At 39.0% G+C, this 21,823-nt stretch overlaps 1 protein-coding gene across 4 annotated transcripts in view; it reads right to left on the reverse strand.

The window, feature by feature from the left end:
- Positions 1-21,823, reverse strand: part of stard13a (StAR related lipid transfer domain containing 13a) — a 61,727-nt gene that overhangs the window by 25,429 nt on the left and 14,475 nt on the right. Inside the window, exon 1 of one of the 4 annotated variants that reach the window (XM_089126498.1) lies at positions 15,588-16,052. The exons of 1 other annotated variant lie outside the window; for it this stretch is intronic. In XM_089126498.1, coding sequence (XP_088982624.1) covers positions 15,588-15,711 — 124 coding nt within the window. In that variant the 5' untranslated portion in view covers positions 15,712-16,052. Of the gene's footprint in view, positions 1-3,649; positions 3,786-11,236; positions 11,571-15,587; positions 16,053-21,823 lie in introns of those variants that run through there. 2 more of the 4 variants (XM_089126497.1, XM_089126496.1) reach the window with 2 other exon arrangements.

Consider the following 21,823-nt stretch of genomic DNA (forward strand, 5'->3'; position numbering starts at 1 on the left):
GAACTATCCCTTTAACCTCAACTTCCTGCTTACCCTTAATATTACAAAAAACCCAGATCAGATCAGTAGTAACACCAACTTCTAATGAAGCCCTCAAACGGAGCCCAACCACTGGGCTTGTTTTGAGGAACTTTAAAGAGACTCTCAGAGGGGAATTTGGGTAGGTCCGAGTCCACGGCGTGGGAATAAAGAACTGCTGTGAAGTCAAGAGTTTAATTAACACATACCGTTAATATCTAATATCCCCCGCCATGAACCAAAGGACCGAACCAACACAAAAGGTGCCCACAACAATGAATCTAAAGCAAAGCAGCATACAGAACATGAGCCAGCCAAAGTCACACAACTCGACACAATGAGGTGCTGAGAAAAAAAAATGTCACAGAAACAAACACGCAGCAATCAGCTCTGCATGTTACGCTGCTATGGCATCTAATCCCAGCGGCCGGGACACGCAGCCCACAGTGACCCAGGCATTCCTGGTCACCTCGACGTGACAACAGGCAGCGCGCCATGAGAGAAAGAGCAGCAGGCACGGATGCCACGCAGAGCCCGATGCCACAGGGCGCAGGGCACAATCAAAGGCATTCTTGTTTTGATTGAGCAGGCAAGATCTCTGATTATAAGAACACAGGTCCCTCCTGTCACCTCGGCCCACAAATGACTCTCTCAGCTCTTTGCATTCTTCCTGGGGTTTTTTTCTTCCCCCACTTGCCCCTTTAGTTATGGTTTTATTCCGACACTCTCTCTCGTTGAGAATCTAATGTTCTCAAAACGTTAGCACAAATATGATTTGAATCACTTTCAGAATGACATTTTTCAGCTGATCAGCAATCACAATCCACTCAAATTGAAAAAGCTTAAAGGATTAGTTCACTTTAAAATAAAAATGCGGTCATCATTTGTTTCAAACCTTTTCTTTCCTCTGTTGAACACAAAGGAAGATATTTTGAAGAATGTTGTTAACCTGACTGTTGATGTAACACCATTGACTTCCATAGCAGGACAAAAGAAGACTGGAAGTCAATGAGGTCCATCAACTGTTTGGTTACCGAGTCCGACATTCTTCAAAATATCTTCTTTTGTGTTTTGAAGTGAACAAATCCTTTAAAAACACTTTCGCTGATAATTTACTCACCCCCGTGTCATCCAAGATGTCCACGTCTTTCTTTTTTCAGTTGAAAAGAAATTAAGGTTTTTGATGAAAACATTCCAGGATTTTCTCCATATAATGGACTTCAATGGGGACCAAACGGTTCAAGGTCCAAATGAGAGTTTTCAGTGCAGCTTCAAAAAACTTTAAACGACACCAGACGATGAATAAGGGTCTTATCTAGCGAAATGATTGGTCATTCAAAAAATAAATAGGCTAAACAAGTTTAAGTTTTATAAGCACAAATGCTCGCCTTGCTCTGTTCTGTGATGCACGTCGTTCGTGACTCTCCTGTTCAAACTCGTTCATCAAAATGAACAAATCTTTTTTTCGAGTCATTTGGTTCATTTACCAAAAAATTCGTTCGGACCTTGAACCGTTTGGTTCCCATTGAAGTTCATTATATGGAGAAAATCCTGGAATGTTTTCATCAAAAACCTTAATTTCTTTTCGACTGAAGAAAGAAAGACGTGGACATCTTGGATGACATGGGGGTGAGTAAATTATCAGCAAAAGTTTTTTTTAAAAGTGAACTACTCCTTTAAAACCATGCAGAGTATGTGTGTGTAATCTCAATCTTTGTGATACTGTTCAGCTGTTATGCTATCACGAATGTGAGTGCTATACAGCACTGTATCTGAATAATAAATGTTTGACAGTATTCCCATTAGGCTATGAGATCTGAGAAGCCCATACAATACCTCTCCAGTCAACGCTTTAATGGATTCATAGTACAAACGTTCAATCATAATCCACACACTAAACAAAAAAAAATGTACCTGGTGAATTGGCAGAGGTAAAAAAGAAAAAGAAGCTCTAATGCCATTTAATTTACAGTCAACGTGAATTGCAACATATTTTACTTCCATGATGTGATGTATTCCTGAATTAATCATTCAAAAAAGTTCAACTAAATCTAAACCACAAATGAAACTATCAATTGTGTCAACAGGCAGCTAGATGTGTTTCAAATCTGCTTTGGTGTCTACGAGTGCGTGTTAAACTGTGTACTTGACTCTCAGACCACCAAGGAAGTAAGACTATGATCCTTTCTGAGCTTTTTAATGCAAACTCTCCCACAAACATGCAGTCTCTTTTTACTCTTCATCTCAGCTATTTCTAACACACACACTTCTCCCATTGGGTTTCTCCAGACGGTTCCTGTATTGCTCATCAGAGCATTCAGTTAACACACACACACACACAAATACTTATGGACCAATGCCATTTTCCCACACATGCTAAAGTGATTTGACATCCATCCACTGGGATCATACGGATGTTTCTTGTTTAGCTAAACATGACTCTGAAGATCCATTAGTATGGACTAGGGGTGTAACAATACATCGTGCTATAATGTAATCGCAATACAAAACTGCAACAATACTTATAGTGGATAGTGACAATATGTATCGTGGATAGTCTCCCCAAAATAAAAATTACCATGTGATAAAAAAATTCAAGTTTTCAGAGTTTTAGTGTCAGTAGTACTACATTAAACTAATAGATGTATAATAATGCAATGTGGGAATATTTGGGTCCTGATAATGCCAAACGAATTATGTTAGCAGTAAAAAGTGGCCGATATTATTTTAAATATATCTAGACAGTGAAAGCGTGCAAGCAAATTCATCTAAAATAATTCTGTATTTCAGCTTCAGAATCATGAATATTGTTATTCTGGTGTCACCATTGTCCTTGGGTTACAAGCACCTATTCATTTAAACCCACAATGTAATATCAAATTTAGCATTTAAATCAACAGTACATTTTTTGTTAACCCTTTACCATACGTCTTGGAGCATCGCAATAATATCGTATCGTGATATGCATCATTTCATTTATTTTTCATTTATTTATTTATTTCAACAGGGACAATGTGCAAAAAACATGAATTAAAGATGCTTTGAACCAGATTTAGCTTAAGCTAGTTTCCATCTGCAGTCCCCGAGCAGGTGAATTACAGTACAAAATATACAATATAAAATGTTATAATTAGTCACTCAAATACAACTATCAATTAATTCATTCATCCATTCTCTATTTCAACCATCAATAAAACCTCACTAAAAAGTCATATTTACATACATAATTATCTATGCTGGCACAACTGGTTGTTCAATAGGACTTTTAGCACCATCGAATCGTGACATGAGGGTATCGTTACACCACTAATATGGACCATGTCCTCCATATTCAAACTCAGTCGTAAGACACAAAGGAAATCCTTAAATATATCATTTATGTCGGCCATAACGGTGAGCAAATGGATACTTTAGATTTTGCTCCTGGGAAAATAACCCGAGGGATTTTAGAATAAGCAGCATTTAGATTAAATAAAACATACCTGACATAAAAGAGCAATAACATTTCCTCTGTGTACTTGCAAAAATAAAACATAAACTTGACAGAATAGTAAAAACATGATGCACATCTTAAAGTTAAAAAATGAGCCATTTGGGCTTCAGAGTAAATTGAAGATGCAGTTTCTGGTACCTCTAGGCATCGGTAGGCAGATGTGGTCATGGATAAGATCCAAAAACCATATCGGCGTTTCCCGTTGAACATTCAGCGTCTTCGAGACGAGCCCGTTCCAGAGCCGCTCCTCTCCACCGCAGGCTTCAGCTGTGTGTTTCTCTTTCTCTACTACACCTCCTGACTGTATGCCCTCCCTCCACTCCTCCAAACAGCTGGAGTGTGTACAGTCTTCAGACCCCGCCCCCTCCTCAACCATGAACATGCGAGAAAATGACCATGTGCGTTTACCTTCAGGGCGCCATAGATCATACATAAACACACACACACACACCAGCAGCTGTAGAAGCAACCCGTCCAGCTGCTGGTTCCCAATGACACAATCCATTCAAGTGCTGGGAGAAATTCCCACCAATGTTTATTTCTACTTATTTATACCCGAAAAGCACTTTGTTAAATTTCTGGGTAACACTTTACTTGAAGGGGTGCGCATAAGGCTTACATGACACCTTCATTATCATGACATATGTCCATGCATGTTTGTGACAGTGTCATTCACTCAGTTATGACATTCTGAATGCAAATATGACATTGTTTGAGATGTCTTTGTAATGACACCTTGACATAGACCAATACATCATAACCTGTCATAAACATGACATAGCAGATTAATGATCAAACTTAAGAAAGCGCCTAGCTTTATTGGTTAACATTACATTAAACTGTCAGGTAGTTTTGACATTGGCTGTCATGAAGCCATTATAACTTTTTAATGACAAATTCAATTAGTACCACTGTAGTAAATATTCATGACACAGTTATAATTAGGGTTGGGTATCGTTTGAATTTGAACGATTCTGATTCCGATTCCGATTCCTTGTTTCGATTCCGGTTCCTAACGATTCTCGATTCCGATTCTTCTAAGAGGCAGGGTCAAAAAAGTTTAGCTAACCTTGCTAACCAACGGCCTTTCTGAAGGAAATACTCCTTCTGTAAAAATACTCCTTTTGTCACAAATTTTGCATTTTGCAGAGATTTCGTTATTTTTAGAAAAGTAAAGCCACACTTTGGATCGCCGACGTAAGCTACTCATGTTCGACTCGCGTGTTTATGCCGACACTTACGGTAGACGCTTCTTCGTTGGTGTTGTTCAGCGGTTTCTTCTTCCGCTCGGCGAATATCGAATATCGAATGTGAATATCGAAACTAGGAATCGAAATTTTAACTTTTGAACGATTCCGGGAAAAACGAAAAGTTAGTCCCGGTTCCAATCGATACTCGATTCTCGATACCCAACCCTAGTTATAATGCCTCATGACAGCCAATGTCAAAGCCAACCACATGACAGTTTAACTTCATTTAATGTCAAGTTGTCACGACAAATACGACTTAAACAATGTCATATTTGCATTCAAAATGTCATTGTTGAGCGAAAGACACTTAATGACAGTTGTCACAAACATGCATAAACCCTACTTCAAATTCAAGACATATGCCATGTCATGGTTATGAAGGTGTCATGCCAGTCTTAAGGCCCGTACACACCGGGACGAATATCAGCGCACGTTATTCGTCAGCTTTTTTTTTGTTCACGCCCAAGCGATTTTTGCTGACGATGAGCCAAGTTAACATGCAAATTCATTCCCTGACATTAGATGGCGCCCATTTGCTCTGCAATACCACTCCATAACAGTTCTCTTTTATCAAGATGTTTGTAGTCGCAGTCGCGTTTGTCACATACTAGATCCAGACCGATATATCGGCAGGCCATTATTGCATTTTCCAAATAACTATCGGTATCGGCAGTTATAATGGCCGATAAATGAATATTTCAAAAATAAAATAAAAACGGACAAAACACGCTTGAATCATGTCATGAGTGTTGGAGTTGTATAGTTTGTCCACCAGAGGGCACTCTACACCGTCCCTGTTGGCAACAAATGTTGAGTTGGTCACGATACATACATTGCTTGAATAACAATTAAAAGAACATCCCCATCAGTTCTCTTAACTCAAATAAGCAGGACAAAATTTGTGACTATCATGTCCAGTTTTGCTGCTGTTAAATAAGCCGAAAGTGAAGCGGACTTAGCTAGTAATAGTTACGTTACGTTGTTACAGTGTAGTTGACTGACTGTCCTTTTAACTTTTGACAATGTGACTGAAGTATTTCTTTAATAGCTCTTGACAGTTATAGCAATGAGACGGATCATCTCTCCTTGGCCTGTTATATTGAAAATATAGCTAAATTGCTAAACCACTGCTAAATTATGGCTCATCATAGACTAGCTAACCACAAAGCTAGCTAATGCCACTATGCCACTCTGTTCTGTTGTGACAATAAACGAAACAAGTTTTTTTTTAAATGCATCATCATATTATTTTAGTTATAACTCATAAATAACTTCAAATAACTAATGTTAGGGAAACCTGTTAATGTTTTGTTGCACGTTTCTGAAATAAAAATAAAAATACCGGCCGATATATCGGATTTTAAAACCAAAAAATATTTGTATCAGTATCGGCCTTCAAAATCCTTTATCAGTCGGGCTTTATCACATACACAGTTCTTTATGTTCTAGCACCAACGAGACCAACAGCTCTACATTCATCTTGCCTTGCTTCTTCCTAGCAGTGTAGATGGGTATATTTTTACAGGTTTAGAACAACTAAAGGTTGAATAAATGATGACAGAATGTATATTTTGGGGTGAACGATCCCTTTAAAGATCCGTTTAATAGTCTGTTATTATCTCACTTTCTTGCGCAGTCAAGCAGTGAAACGATAGGAGGAGGAATAACACTGGAGAAGAATGGTTCACAAAAGAATAACAACAGAGGAGAAAGAGAGAATGCTGTATGTGTGTGTGTGTGTGTGTGTGAGAGAGAGAGAGATACCAGACGGTCAAGTGTGGGCTAAGTGGCTCTGGGCACACTCCCTAGAGTCCTCACACATTCCCTTCTGGGAACAAGATGAGGCTGCACGAGTGTGTGTGTGTGTGTGTGTGTGTGTGTGAGAGATGGGAAGACAGACAGCAGTGGCAGTCAGGAATGCAGGAATCGGATGGCCTGAGGGAAACAGGGGTCAGAAGTGAAAAAATAACAACCTATTAAACAGTAGGTTACTCTTGTTGATTTTTATTTAGTTTTTTGGAATTATTGTGAGCAATGCAAAACACATTGCCATCACGACATTAAGGTGTTCTGAGTGGGTTTTTGTTACTTGGTCGCTCCTGTATGGTTAATAGGCAGATCTGGGTGATGCTAACTAGAGCCCGACCGATAAAGGATTTTGAAGACCGAAACCGATACAAATATTTTTAGGTTTTAAAATCCGATATTTCGATATATCGGCCGATGTTTTATTTATTTTTTTTTTTTTCAGAAACGCGCAACAGATTTCCCTAACATAGTTATTTGTAGTTATTTATGAGTTAACTAAAAGAGTATGGTAAAGCATTTTAAAAATAAACTTGTTTCTTTTATTGTCACAACAGAACAGAGGAACATCAAAATATATTAAAGTTCTGATAAATAAAATAATAATTAGTCCCTACATTGCCTTATAAGCTACCTTATAATTACAATGTCAGCTTGCTTATCCCTTTACCTGCACTTTTTAAATTCTTTCCATCAAGCTACATCAAACCATTTTCAATCATCAGATACGTTTGATACTTTTGTTTAAATGTTCACTCCTCGCAAGTCTAACTTACATTTTACAATGCAGGGACTGTAACTAGAGATATGCTAGTTATAAATACAGTAATCATTACTGTATTTAGGCAGAAAAAGTTCATTGTGGTTTCCAAGCTCATTAATGTAACGTTAGCGGTCTTCCACTGATGATAGTTGCATTAGCTAGCTTTGTGATTAGATAGTCTATGATGAACCATAATTTAGCAATGGATAACGTCATACTGCAAATTGTAAAACATACATTTTCAATATAACATGCCAAGGAGAGATGATTGAAGCGTCTTTCGTCCGTTTTTATTTTATTTCTGAAATATTCATTTATCGGCCATTATAACTGCCGATACCGATATTTTGATTATAATATCGGCCGGCCGATATATTGGTCTGGCTCTAATGCTAACTGACCCAAATCAAAAGTTTTTCATGCCTGTGATATTCAAGTGTGATATGTAAGACTATGGAGCTATTTTATTTTTCACCAGGAAAAAAAAAGCATGATTTCAGGTACCAGTCATGTCTGCAGCATCAGCAAGGAAACGTTATGTGCCAAATTATAATACTTAGGGTTATAGGGGCTAGGTTGAATAACTTGAGCAATACTTATACTGATTCTTGCCTTAATAAGCACATTTAGTGATTGGCATACATATATCTTTTATCCAACAGAGGGCAACCAAGAGCCAGGGAAAAACTGCAAAATGTTAGCCCACTGAAGCTCAAAACTGAATGGCTGTGTAAGACCCAAATCCCATCAACGCAAACACCAAATATGAAACACAAAACAGTACACAGAACCGCCACAGTGTTTGATTATGTCTTGGTTTTTAATTATGCTGTTCACACAATTCACTTAATCTACTCGCTGACCCTACAGAAGTGTTTTGTCTTTAATTTTGCATGCACATCATGCAGTGCATTGAAATCCCTCACATACTGATTTTTAATCTTCTCCTACACACTTTCCCAATACAAACTCAGACTCAAACCACTTTGTGACTTTGCTTTATGTCAATATTAAGTGTGGTTTTATGAATGTGTATGATGTCAAAACGGTCTGGGTCCATTTTTCTTCGTCACCCGTTCCTCTTAGCCTGGCATCAGACCCCACTTGGGTTCAGCCGTGTCGTAGTAATCTCTATTAATCTCCAGCAATATTACCTTGTTTGATATGATATTGTTTTATTTGATATTATGTTAATGCAAATTTTTTATTTATATTGGTTTATTTATTATTATCATATGTTACTTGTATTTATATTTTTTAAAGTGCACTGTCTTCTTCCACAACCAGGCACTGCACAATATTTTGTGCTCGGTATCTCGATCCGGTTTGTCATCACGAGGTAGGAATCTATGTTATTAAGCTATGCGTGTAATATGCGAATCGGTGGGCCGTGTTGAAGTAGGCGTTGAACCAAGTTGTTTTCTGAACCTGATGTCAATAACAGCTTTTATTGGACTAACAAGGACGTTTTCAGTTCTGAATACAGGATATTCTTATAATATGATGACCTCTTAGATGTCAAGGAAAATTTGATTTCTCAGTTCATCACCCCTTTAATGTGTCATTTTAATAAATGCTTATCTGTATGGACAGGATATGATTGTTATTGGATTAAGGCACTGAACTGAATCACTGAAGCCCAGCCCAACCCCTCTGACTGCTGTTGAGCAACCGCACACATGCCACAGCAGCTCGTGGTTATACAAATGTACATATTCACCATCCAGGAATCCACTCTGCATACCGAGACACAAAAGTTAGATAAGGGCACTGATCATGACTCATTTTAAATACCGTTATATTTCATATTATTATAATAAAAAAAAAATGATTTGTTACTGTGTCTAATAAATGAGGCAAAAATGAGGTATAGTAATTCTAGTAATATTTTAAATTATGTATTTGAGAGTTTTTTTTTTATAAAGCAATGACTTACGTGCAGTCAAGAATCTCTAAGGTATGCTGTGCGTGGGTGAGGACTGTAAAAGTATCTATTTTGTAAATACATAACCTCACTGTGTTCATTTATAATGTATCATTATTGTGTCAATAATCGTCATGCACTGGTGAAATCAAAGTCTGCTTAGGCTCTGATCACAACTGATGCGTTCGTGACTCTCCTGTTCGCACTCGTTTATCAAAATGAACTAATCTTTTTTCGTGTCATTTGGTTCATTCAATGAACGAAATGAACGAATTGACTCAGGAAAAGATTTGTTCATTTTGATGAACGAGTTTGAACAGGAGAGTCACGAATGCGCATCACAGAACAGAGCAAAGCGGCCATTTGAGCTTATAAAACTAAAACTTTGTTATTTATTTTTTAAATGAGCGATCGTTTCGCTTGATAAGACCCTTATACATCGTCTAAAATCATTTTAAAACCCTTTGAACAGTTTGCAGTAGCACTGAAACTGTCTTTGGGACCTTGAACCGTTTGGTTCCCATTGGAGTCTATTATATAGAGAAAAATCCTGGAATGTTTTCATCAAAAACCTTAATTTCTTTTCGACTGAAGAAAGAATGACATGGACATCTTGGATGACATGGGGGTGAGTAAATTATCAGCAAAAGTTTTTTTTAAATGTGAACTACTCCTTTAACTTGTATAAAAATGGCATTGTATGACCCCTTTAACAAAGTGCTGCGCATGACAGGCCTCTGGCCCAGTTTTTGATGGAATGGGGTATTCTTGGACCCGACTCACGGTACAGCTGCTAACACTTAGTCTGCAGTCAGGCAAAAGAAGGTCAGGTTCAGATTTGAGACAGAGGCAGTGAGTGTGGGATGCAAACAATTTCAAATCAATAATATTGCTCCACAGATGGAGGTGAATAAATCATGCAGCATGATAAGCATCCACATGCCACAGTCATGACTAAACAAGCCCGTGACAAGAGCTCTCCAGACCTCCACGAGCCCAATGACAGAATAACCGGTGTGCAGTCCAAACATTCCTGCTGCCATGTGAGAGAGAAAGTGTGTGTGTACATGAGCAGATTACAACAACCAAAACTAAAGCTGCCACGCACAGCATTTCTATTGACCTCTGAAGCATTTCACTGTCAAACCAAAGCTAAATATCTATACTACAAACATTTAACAAATCATATTTGTACTTCTCAATAATACTTCTTGTTAAGGAGCAGACTAACCAAACCAAACTGCCTTGTTAGACCTCCAAGAACGTAATGCAGTGACGTGTTTTGCTATCATATGCATTAAGAATAAAAGGGTTATTCATTAATAATACTGTGGATTTGTGGATAATACTCTGGAGTTCTCTAGTGCCAGAAACACAAAGACTCTTTACATCCAGAAAACACAAGAAAAGTCTGTATTGCGATTGAGAAAACATTAGATCAGCTTGGCACGTCAAAGTTGAATGCAAAGCGCTTCATATTCACGTAAACAAGAACAAAAAATAAAACATTAGAAGAGAATGGGCACACTGACTGCACATGTTATAAGTTTCACTCGCATTTCAAAAACAAAGATATCTTGTAGGAATAAAAAACTCATTTTAATATCTAAATGTATTTAGACAACTACGACAATAAATGGAGAGGAAATGGACACGTTGACTCATACAGATGTTTATACTAACAAAAAGACTAATAATCTCACACGTGAAACTGAAATGTCTCAGGATTTGCTAATATACCAAAGAAAGGCTGCAATCAAAAGACACAGATTTCAATAGGAACTCACATTTGCCATCATATTTAGCTATATTTTCCCAATCCAAATGATTGATGGCTGCTATGCTGTCCAAATAGGTTTATATTCTTACTGTAGTCTCATTTTAAGTGTCTTTTAATTTTAGGAGAAACATCTAAGACAAACTTACAATGCAAATAAAGATGAGTACAAACTGTGACTATCCCTAAAACAGTAGCACAATACCTTGAGATATCTTCTTTAGCAGCTGTTGCCTAGCTATGATACGGGCCAGGCGTAGTCCAGAACGCCTGCGGTGGCTGTCCAGTCGGAGGTATATATCTTGAGTCTCTGGAGTCATGCTTCCCAAACACTCACTGTCCATGCACTCGTCTAAGAGGTCAGTCAACATCGTGTCCATCTCTCCACTGTCCACAGGTGCAGAGTCAGCCAAAACTGCTTCCCTCGAACTTGTCATTTAGTCACTCCTTTAAATTTCACACACTGCTGAAATACTCTACAAAGTGTGATCCTTTTGTCATATAATCGCTAGACACTTTCAAAGACTCAAACACACCTAGGCATGAAGTAAGTACTGATCTGATCTGAGTGCACACTTTCATCTGCACCACCCACTCAATGGTCATGTGACTGCGAGAAGAGCCAATAGGGTTGCTGTGCAGCGAGCCAACTGAACTTCAGCCAAGAACCTGCTTCAGAGTGATTTTAGAGTGTGTGTGTGTGTGTGTGTGTGTGGGTGTGGATGTTTCAGCCAAAGAAAAGAGAAATGAATGGTACACCTAGGGAAAAAACACCATCCAACATGCCTTCTGCTGGAAAAGTAATTTTAGTAGAAACAAAAGTGAGATGCAACGGGAAGGAAGGAGCGGTCCGAAAGTATCGCAATATCCTCAGAGATCTCAATGCATCTTTACAGAACATGTAGCATGCTAAATATTTGAAATCTAAATCGGTAACTCCGATTTACAGAAAGAATCTAATTAAAGCAATGACAACGGTGTTTAAAGCCCCCCTGAAATCAAAATGTGTGTTTTTTTAGCTTTTAGTATGAACACCACTTTTTTTTTTTTTGGAAATAGGCTTATTTTACCACTCCCCCAGAGTTAAACAGTTGGGTTTTTACCGTTTTCTAATGTATTCAGACGATTTTCTGATATTTAGAAGAATATAAACAGACAGGTTCTGGTCTCATTCAATGAGACCAGAATCTGTCTGTTTACTGATATTCTTCTAAATTTTAGAAAATCGTCTGAATGGATTCGAAAACAGTAAAACTCAACTGTTTAACTCTGAGGGAGTTGTAAAATGAGCCTATTTCCAAAAAAAAAAAGTGGAGTATCCCTTTAAGGTTATGAATAAGCTGGTGTGTTCCAAAACAATGACAAAATTTGCATTTAGAAAATATAAGCATTCAAAACTTACAGTCTCTCACTTCTGCTTAAAGGAAAACTTCGGTCAATTTTAACATTGAGCTCATTGTACATTTGGAGTGCTGTCAGTACAAACAAAAACGACAAAAAATGGGTGTTGCCTACACCGTGTTATCCTCTTTTTAAAATTCGCACCCTGTTGACTTTAATGGGGCATGTTCTAAACCTGCTTTCAGCCTCTTAACATCCTTGATTTGTCATTACGAGTGCACAGCCATGTGAGTGGTGTTATTAAGAGTGACCACGGTCAATCTGACTGCAGTAGATGTGAAAGATATTAATAAAAATGATGTTAATTCAGCCAGCTCACATACCTGTATTTACTTCCTGTTTTCGGTCGAAGTCCACGGTAGTCAATTGTCGAGTTTGCGCGCACGATCATTGGTAACTACACTCTTAGTTGAAAAGGTTCTATATAGAACTTTAAAAGGTTCTATCAGCACTACGTATTTGGAACCCCTAAAAGGTTCTATACACTCTTAAAAAAAGGGTTCCTCTGGGTTCTATATAGAACCCTGGGGTTCCGTACTTGGCCAATAGAACCTATTACCAAAAAAAATTGGTTCTATATAGAACCATTTTGGAGTTCCATATATGAAACGCGGGATGGAACCATTTCTGGTTCTAAATAGAAACATTTCTTCTAAGAGTGTAAGCAACAGTCGATGATAGTGCTGTGTGGTGTTCTGACTGAGAATATCAGCTCAAATAGATAGTTCATCCGAATCAGATGTTGACATCATTTAATTACAAACAATTGCATGCGCGAACTCAACTAGTGTGGACTTCGACCGAAAACAGGAAGTAAATAAAGGTATGTGAGCTGGAAGAATTAATATCATTTTTATTAATATCTTTCACATCTACTGCAGTCAGATTGACCGTGGTCACTCTTAATAACACCACGATGGAGTCCAGAACTTCTCCCGTCAGTCAGAAGTGGCTATATGTGAGACTAGGAGGAAAGATGCTGTTGAAGCATACTGACATCCTTGAGGGAGAACCTGACTATGACTGCCATCTGATGGTGAATGGGTGAAAAACATTCATAATTGATTCAGTTCAACTGAGGACTTGCTTCAGGCTGCATAACCTCCACAGAATTCAGTCCAGCCAAGACACCCTCATAAGGGCAGAGCCAAAATGACCTAAACATGAACTTGATCCATTAAAATAAACCCGTGTCATTATGAGTATTCACTTATGAGCTAAATTCAGTAGGGTCGACCAGAGGCGAGTTGTTCATGGTCTAAATCGGGGGGACACTGCTTACAGTAATCCCACATGTTTCACTAGAAACAAGAGTCCACGGGCTCAATATCCAATTGAATCCACTCTAAACAGACACAAAGCTTAAAAAATGGTTTGGTTTATATATATATATATATATATATATATATATATATATATATTTAAATGCTATGTTTAGAATGAGGTTAGTAGGTTGAAGGAGAGAGAGAGAGACGGAGAGAGAGAGAGTCTGTACAGCACTCACTGAGTCCAGATTACTTGTAAATGAACTTTTCCTGTCATTTCCTCACTCAAAGCCACAAATGAGTAAGCAGAGCCCTGCCATTCATGCAACAATGTACTCTATTTTACTAGAATTACTTTATTCCCCATGACGGAAAACAGTTAAGTGTCCAAACAAAGACATAATTAGGTCTCTAAAACATATATACTCTGTCACGGACCCTCAGATTATTGATTCAAATAAGGGTATCATTATTCTGACCAAAAAAAATTATTTTAGAGATCACTAATTCAAAAGTCATTCACCTAAATGTAGTCAAATCAACAGAATCACAACTTTCACAAATCAACCGGCATCATCCTCAGGACGCTTTTTTGATTTATTCAATGTGGAACAAAGTGTCAAAACTCTTTTCTATACAACAACACTGCTGATCACTGGTTGTCATTTTGCTTTGTTCTAAAATATTTCGCTTTTTTCCCCCAAAAGATTTGAACGCCATCACCCTAAACAAATTGAAACTGTATTATACTCTTAAAGGGTTAGTTCACCCAAAAATGAAAATTATGTCATTAATGACTCTCCCTCATGTCGTCCCAAGCCCGTAAGACCTCCGCTCATCTTCAGAACACGTTTAAGATATTTTAGATTTAGTCCGAGAGCTTTCTGTCCCTCTATTGAAAATGTACGGTATACTGTCCATGTCCAGAAAGGAAATAAAAACATCATCAAAGTGGTCCATGTGACATCAGTGGGTTAGTTGCATCAAAAATACATTTTGGTCCAAAAATAATAAAAACTACGACTTTACAAAACTCATCTTTGAGTCTACAAAAACTCAAAGATGAACTACCTCAAAGATTGAAAATTTCTTCAGCTGATATTAGATTATACAGTTGATATTTGGAGGACAAATGTTGTAAAAAGAGTCATTTATGAAAACTATACTGTGCTGTAATGATATATATACACTGAAAAAACATATGATCAATAAGTTGAGACATGTTTTTACATTGCTTTAACTCATTAAAATAAGTTAAGCAATTCTTAACTTTTTTAATAAGTTATAGGCCTAAGCTACACAATTCAACTAAATTTTAAGTCAATTTAATGTAATTAAGTTGACTTAACTTAAAAATGTAAGGCAGCAACTTAAAAAAAAATGGTGTAGCCTACAAACATGTTGAACTTGAGAACTATACCATGTTCAACTACTAACATGTCGGTCGAAATGAGAACAAAATGAGACATTGAAATTCAGAAAAAACTTTACTCCACAGCTCAGCATACCACTTTTTAGAGTGTAAAGAATATTTTAAAATTGGTTTAAAACAAAAACGTGACATGGATCGAGTGTCCTGATAGGTTTTTGTGCAGGAATGCGCATTTAATCGAGTTGAGAGGCTGCAGACATCAGCTAATGACATTTCAGCGCGCGACTGCAGCTTCACGAGCACAACAGACCGGCGGCGCGCAATGATTTTAATTATTTATAGACAGCACAAACATTGGTCATTCACATGCAAGCTTATTAAATCCATCCCAGTCAAGACGGCACAAAATGACCGTGACCTAAAACTTGACCTTCCCCAGGCCCGTGTGGCAGTGGGCATATGATTAATAGGACGACCCATTGTTTATTATAAAAGTTGATTCGTGTCCTGTCACTGACCTGCCAGTCGCTTCTCCCGTATGTTCCTCCACAGTAAATCCCAGGCTTTAGACGTGGAGTCGCGCAGCTGCTCGCTGATTGACCGCCGAAGCTGCAGTTTGCTGGACTTTCGTCTCGTTGTCATTGTGAACGGTGACACATATCAGCACCGCGCCCGGGTTTCCTCAGAGGGGACCGTTATCCGCTCGCTCGCGCGCCCGCCCGGGTCTCTCGGACTGGTGCCGCAGTTGTCGTCACTCCAACTGATCCGCGGCGCTGCGTCACCTTGCAGCAAAAGAACAGCGAAGCGTGTTTATATTTTGCTCGGGCACGAGGCTAAATTGGACGAGGCAGAATCCACTCGGATGGGTCTCATGCTCTCTGAGGTTTTCCCGCGTCTATAATCAGCGCAACATGACAGCGAGAACAGCTGTGTGACGTTTCCAGCACTAATGCAATGCAGAGGCGCGTGGTACCCTCACTACAACACACTACAGTGCTCTCTCTCTCTCTCTCTCTCTCTCTCTCTCTCTCTCTCTCTCTCTCTCTCTCTCTCTCTCTCTCTCTCTCTCGCTCACTCTCCTATCTAGGTGAAATATTGACATTGGGATCTCGTGTAACGTTAGTGGGTAATGTTAGATGACAAATAAATGGACACTAGTCTGTTAATTTTTAGTGTAGGCTATATATAATAATAGTGGTTCTGACAGTTCAAACATTTATGACAAATGATTCTTAATTTGTTCAAATAGCTACAAGTACAGTTCGAATCTTTGGGGGTTGTAAGATTTGTTTTAAAGGGTTAGTTCACCCAAAAATGAAAATTAAGTCATTAATTACTCACCCCCATGCTGTACCAAACCTGTAAGACCTTCTTTCATCTTCGGAACATAAATTAAGATATTTTTTATTAAATTTGAGAGGTGGATCACTGCTACATAGGCTCCCTAAGAGAATGATGCTTGACGGCCCAGAAAGTCATTAAAGAAAATGTTTAAATATTCCATGTGACTACAGTGGATAAACTATGAGTTTATCAAGCGACGAGAATATTTTTTGTGCGGAAATAAAACAAAAATAACAACTTTATTCGACTATTCCTTTTCTTCCTTGTTGGCCTGAGACAAGAGTTCAAAAGATTTCCACGACGCATGCACGAGAATTGCACAAGAATTAGTAGAAAAACAATGCTATTTTATTTCTTTATTTCAAATAAAAAATATAAATCAATTTAAAGCTGCAGTCCGCAGTTTTACCTCTTTGTCGCCATCTCTGTTCGAAATCTGCAATTGCAGTCATTCGCGGAATTATCAACTTTAAGTCAGTTGTACTTCGACACCCTCGACACGGCACAGTGCGGATGAACACAATGTTTGAGGAGACTGTGAGGCTGTCAGTCACCGCCGGTGTGGAAACTGCCATTCAGAATCACAGATTATTCTCTTTGGAAGTATTTCAGTCTTCAGAGTTTAATGACTTAATGATGCGAATCTCCCACGGAAATCCACCACTGGAATTAAAAACAGTATTAACAAGCTTACCGCTTTGAATCGAACAGCGAGTTCATTTTTCTCAAATATGTATTTTGGATCATTTTTAACCCCCAAAAAGCTACGGACTGCAGCTTTAATGTGTCCTTGCTAAATAAAAATATTATTTTCTTTAAAAAAAATAAATAAATACTGGCCCCAAACCTTTGAACGATATAGTGTATTTCTTGTCAATATAGCGTTCAAAAGATTCATATTGAGGGTTAGGGGCTACTTGCAGTTGCTAAGACTGAAAATATGATTAAATATAATATATCATGTCACTCTGCACTATTAACTATCCAGTTAAACCTGAAGTCAATGTATTTCATAAGTCCTGTCCTTCTTTAGTGTGCACACACACACACACACGCATTCCAGTGTCTATGGGTGTCAGGCATTACACTGGCTCAGCTCCTTCTCAGAGGGGGGTGTTTCAGAGGGAAGTTTTGCGTTGGAGATTTATGTCAGTAGGTTGCAGTGGTGACATGACTGGAGCGAGGTGTGGAGAGAAAGGGAAAGACATGAACGCAGGGGTAAAGCAGTCAGTTCATCCTGGGTGGGTCACAGTTAAACCGGATACGGCGCTGTAACGGAGAGCCTAAACCTCCTCAACACACAAACCGAGGGGAAAAGATTGTTACCGCAACTGAAACCTCAAAATAAAAGCGCTGGAGTAACTCTAGCCAGAAAACAGCGGCGCAGGAGCCAGTCTGACGCTGAAAGGGTCTCAGCGCCTCTGAGGTCTCGCACATCTAACATTTGTAGTGAGGTGATTTACGTTTTATGCCGCTTAAAAGCAAAGAAAATGAATAAAAGCCTCTAGTAATCATAAACGACAAGGTATTAACAAGCGATTTAAAGTATTGAACTAAATAGACAGTGTTAAATAAATAAATAAACTTATACGGCCTGCAAAAATTAAGAGCAAAGTTGTGTGAATGTGTGTGGCCCCAAACGTCACTCCATGTTAGCGTGGTTATCACACAGCTAACCGCTCATCTGTGTGAAAGAGTGAATTCATGAGTCCCCGGGGCCCCTCAGGAGACCCTAATGAATATTCATTTTAGAGGCTGCCCGGTGGGCGTCAGAGGGAGTCACTTTGAGTCAACTGTTGGGTCACATAATATGAGTTTTTTTTTTTTTTTTTCATTAACATAGCAAAATCTTAAAGGGATACTCCACCGTCTTTTCATGTTAAACTATGTTATTCCCTTAACTAAGACGAGTTGATGCATACCTCTGTCGTCTCAATCGCTCTGGCGCGCGAGACACTTTGATCGCACTTAACTAGCCCAGTTCATTCAATATGGGCCAAGCAGAGAAGCGACCAAACACCTCCACGTTTCCTACCCTATCTCACGACCAATTCGTACAAATTCGTACGAGTGATTCAAAAGTGGCTAATTCGTACTAATTCATATGACCTCACTCGTACAAATTTGTACGATTTGTCTAAACCCACGTGACGGTTATGTTTAGGGGCGGGGTCAGGGGTAGGTCATTCGTACGAATTCATGCGAATTGGCTAATTCGTAAAATATACGATTTAGCTAAATCGTACTAATTCGTACGAGTGAGGTCGTACAAATTGTTACGAATTAGCCACCTCGTAAAATTCGTACGAATTCCCGTGAGATCGGGTCCCTACCCAGACAGCAAACTGACATCGAATCAACGTGGAAACGACGTCTCTCATGACATTGAAACAACGTTGATTTTGCTCATCGAATCAACGTTGAACCAACGTCGGACGCGGCATTCTTCAAAGCTAAATGAAAATCGAAAATTAGTTTGCTTTCATAACGTTGAAACAACGCGTTGATTTCAAGTTGATTTCCCGTTAGTTTTGAAAGAATGACGCGTCTGACGTTGGTTCAACGTTAATTCGATGAGCAAAACAATGTCAGATCAACGTTGTTTCGATGTCATATTTCCACGTTGATTCAATGTCAGTTTGCTATCTGGGTATTTAAATACAGTTACTCGAGCAGTGTAACTCAACCTAGAACGGTGACACAGAATAAAATGTTCAGCTTTTCTAAGCGTGTGAAGTGGATAACTATTGTAGTATCTTCAGTAATATAGAAACTGAATCATACAACTATAATACAGTGTATGGCGGAATACCACAGCAAGTGCTTGGGAGCACTTCGACTCGGGGCAGTAATATCATCTCTCCGGAGTGATGATATTACTGCGCCGAGTCCATAGATATATATGTGCCGAGTCCATATATATATATATAGGCTATGTGTGTGTGTGTGTGTGTGTGCTCCCAAAGGCCCCGTTCACACCGCCAGCAACTTTGTCGCTGTGTGTCGCTAGTCTCTGTACGGTGATGTCGCTTGTGGGCGTTCATAGTGCTGTCGCTCTGATGTTATTGGTAGACTGCACGTCTGGCCATATCTATACAAAATACCATCAGAAGTGATGTATACAACTATATAATTTTAATTTGACTGGGAATAAATGACTTTTAAGGCTAAAAAGAAAACGAATGCTGTTGGGAGAGTGTTTTTATATTACCACAGCAGTGTTCAGTGGATTAAATCATTTACTAGATCAACGATCAATCAATGAACAAATTAAACTCACTCGTACTGTCACAAATTATAACAACGTCATTCGAATTTGACAAATAATCAATTTTATTGCGTCTAATAGTCAATGTAATGAGGGGAAATTGTAAAATGAACTGCAGCAGTGCTAAACGTGCATCATAAAATTAAAACATTTGAACTAACGTTAAATGTATGAATTAAACTCACTGAGACTGTCGACAGTTTCGTTTCCATGCATCATTTTATTATCCATGTATGTGGTTACAGTCAAATCATATAAAATATATCGTCCTCGAACTCTTTCTGTCTTGCCTGCACTCGAGACGGTGACGTGAGCTTCACTGAAAGTCTTCTTTCCTATTGGTTGTCGCTCGCGAAAATCGCTTCTCATTTGCATAAAGTTGAAAATTCTCAACTTTTGTCGTTTGTCTCTTGACACGTCCTTTTATTTTGTGTCACCGTCCTAGGTCGAGTTACGCTGCTCGTGTAACTGTATTTAAATAGGGAAAAAGTGGAGGTGTTTGGCCGCTTCTCTGCTTGGCCCATATTGAATGAACTGGGCTAGTTAAGTGCGAATGAGACGACAGAGGTATGCATCAACTCGTCGTAGTTAAGGGAATAACATAGGCTACGTTCACACTGCAGGGCTTAATGCTCAATTCCGATTTTTTGAAAAAATTCGATTTTTTTTGCAAGGCCGTTCACATTTCCAATTAAATGCGACCTTTTGTGATCTCCTGTGTGAACGTGAAATGACCCAGAAGTGACCCGCATGCGCAGAAGAGTAATCAACGGTCAACGGCGTCACTTTTTTGCGGAATAGTCCTTTTTTCCATATGTTGCTAGCTTTTGTTTTATTATTATTATTGCCACAGCACATATACAAACACAGACAACAATTATTTTATTGACGGGCAAAGTTTGCACATAAATGTACGATTTTTCCGATCCTCACCGAGGCTCGTCATAAACCCCGTTTAATTGATAGTGCGCGTCCTCGGCGCTCCTTGCTTTGTCACCTGCGGCCGCGGTGCGACACTGGTGGCTGGTGTTGCCAGATTGGGTGTTTTTTCGCTACATTTTAAAGCATGTTTACATGTGTTTTAGCCAGGTTTTCGCCTGGAAGGCTCTATAGAAATCAATCTGGCACCCTACTGTACAAAGTTATACTGAGAGAGAGCGCACGTTCACAGACACCAGAATGAACGTGTTCACAGTAATGTTCATCAGGCAGTAATACAGTATATGAACGCGTTCAGGCACAACACTGGGGAAGAGACACGTCTGCAGCGGCCCATAACAGTGCAGAAACACGTTGGAGTTAGCGTGTATTGGCTAGCTATAGGTGCGTGCAATGACGTGCGGGTCGGATATATGTGACCTGGCCGTTCAGATTGAAGTCGCATTTCAAAAGATCGGATACATATCGGATTTGGACCACATACCCAAGTGGCCTGGGTCGCATTTGAAAAGATCGGATCTGTGTCGTTCAGACTGTCATGAAAAAATCAGATACAGGTCGCATAGGGGCAAAAAAATCGGAATTAGGTCGTTTCAGCCTGCAGTGTGAACGTAGCCATAGTTTAATATGACAAAACGGTGGAGTATCCCTTTAAGATAAAATCAAAAGATGTGGTTGCATAGCCACATTTCATGGGCAAAAAAGGTCCATTGTCAATAGTGTAGCGATGTAGCGATGTTCTAACGTTCGACGTTCTTTCTGTTACAAAATCAGCAGGAGCAAATCTTTCACCCTCACGTGAAATTCCAGATTGGGTGGATTTTTATTGAAACTGAATTTCGCCCCTCGAAATTGACAGTAGTGGAGAGAAAAGCATGTGTGTGTGTGGATATCAGTGTGGGTAAATAATTACAGGGTTGTGATCGTTCAGTGACGACGGAGGAATGCAGGGCCACAAGGTCAGATGGACGTAGTCACTGATCTAACCTTCAGTATAGAGGCTTCTCTGCACATCAAAACACGATCTAGAAGGAAATCCCCTTGATGTTTCCAGTTCATACAACACCATTTCCTTCTCCTTTTTTGTTCTGTAACCTTGTATACATTGTAGAGTAGACCCAAAAAAAAGTCATCCTCAAACTTCCCCCTAATCCCAAACATACCCAGTCTCCTCAAACTGACTTTTCCCTGCTGTAGACCCCC

Source organism: Pimephales promelas, chromosome 23 (assembly GCF_988280905.1).
Source record: "Pimephales promelas chromosome 23, fPimPro1.hap1.1, whole genome shotgun sequence".
NCBI classification, from domain to species: Eukaryota; Metazoa; Chordata; class Actinopteri; order Cypriniformes; family Leuciscidae; genus Pimephales; species Pimephales promelas.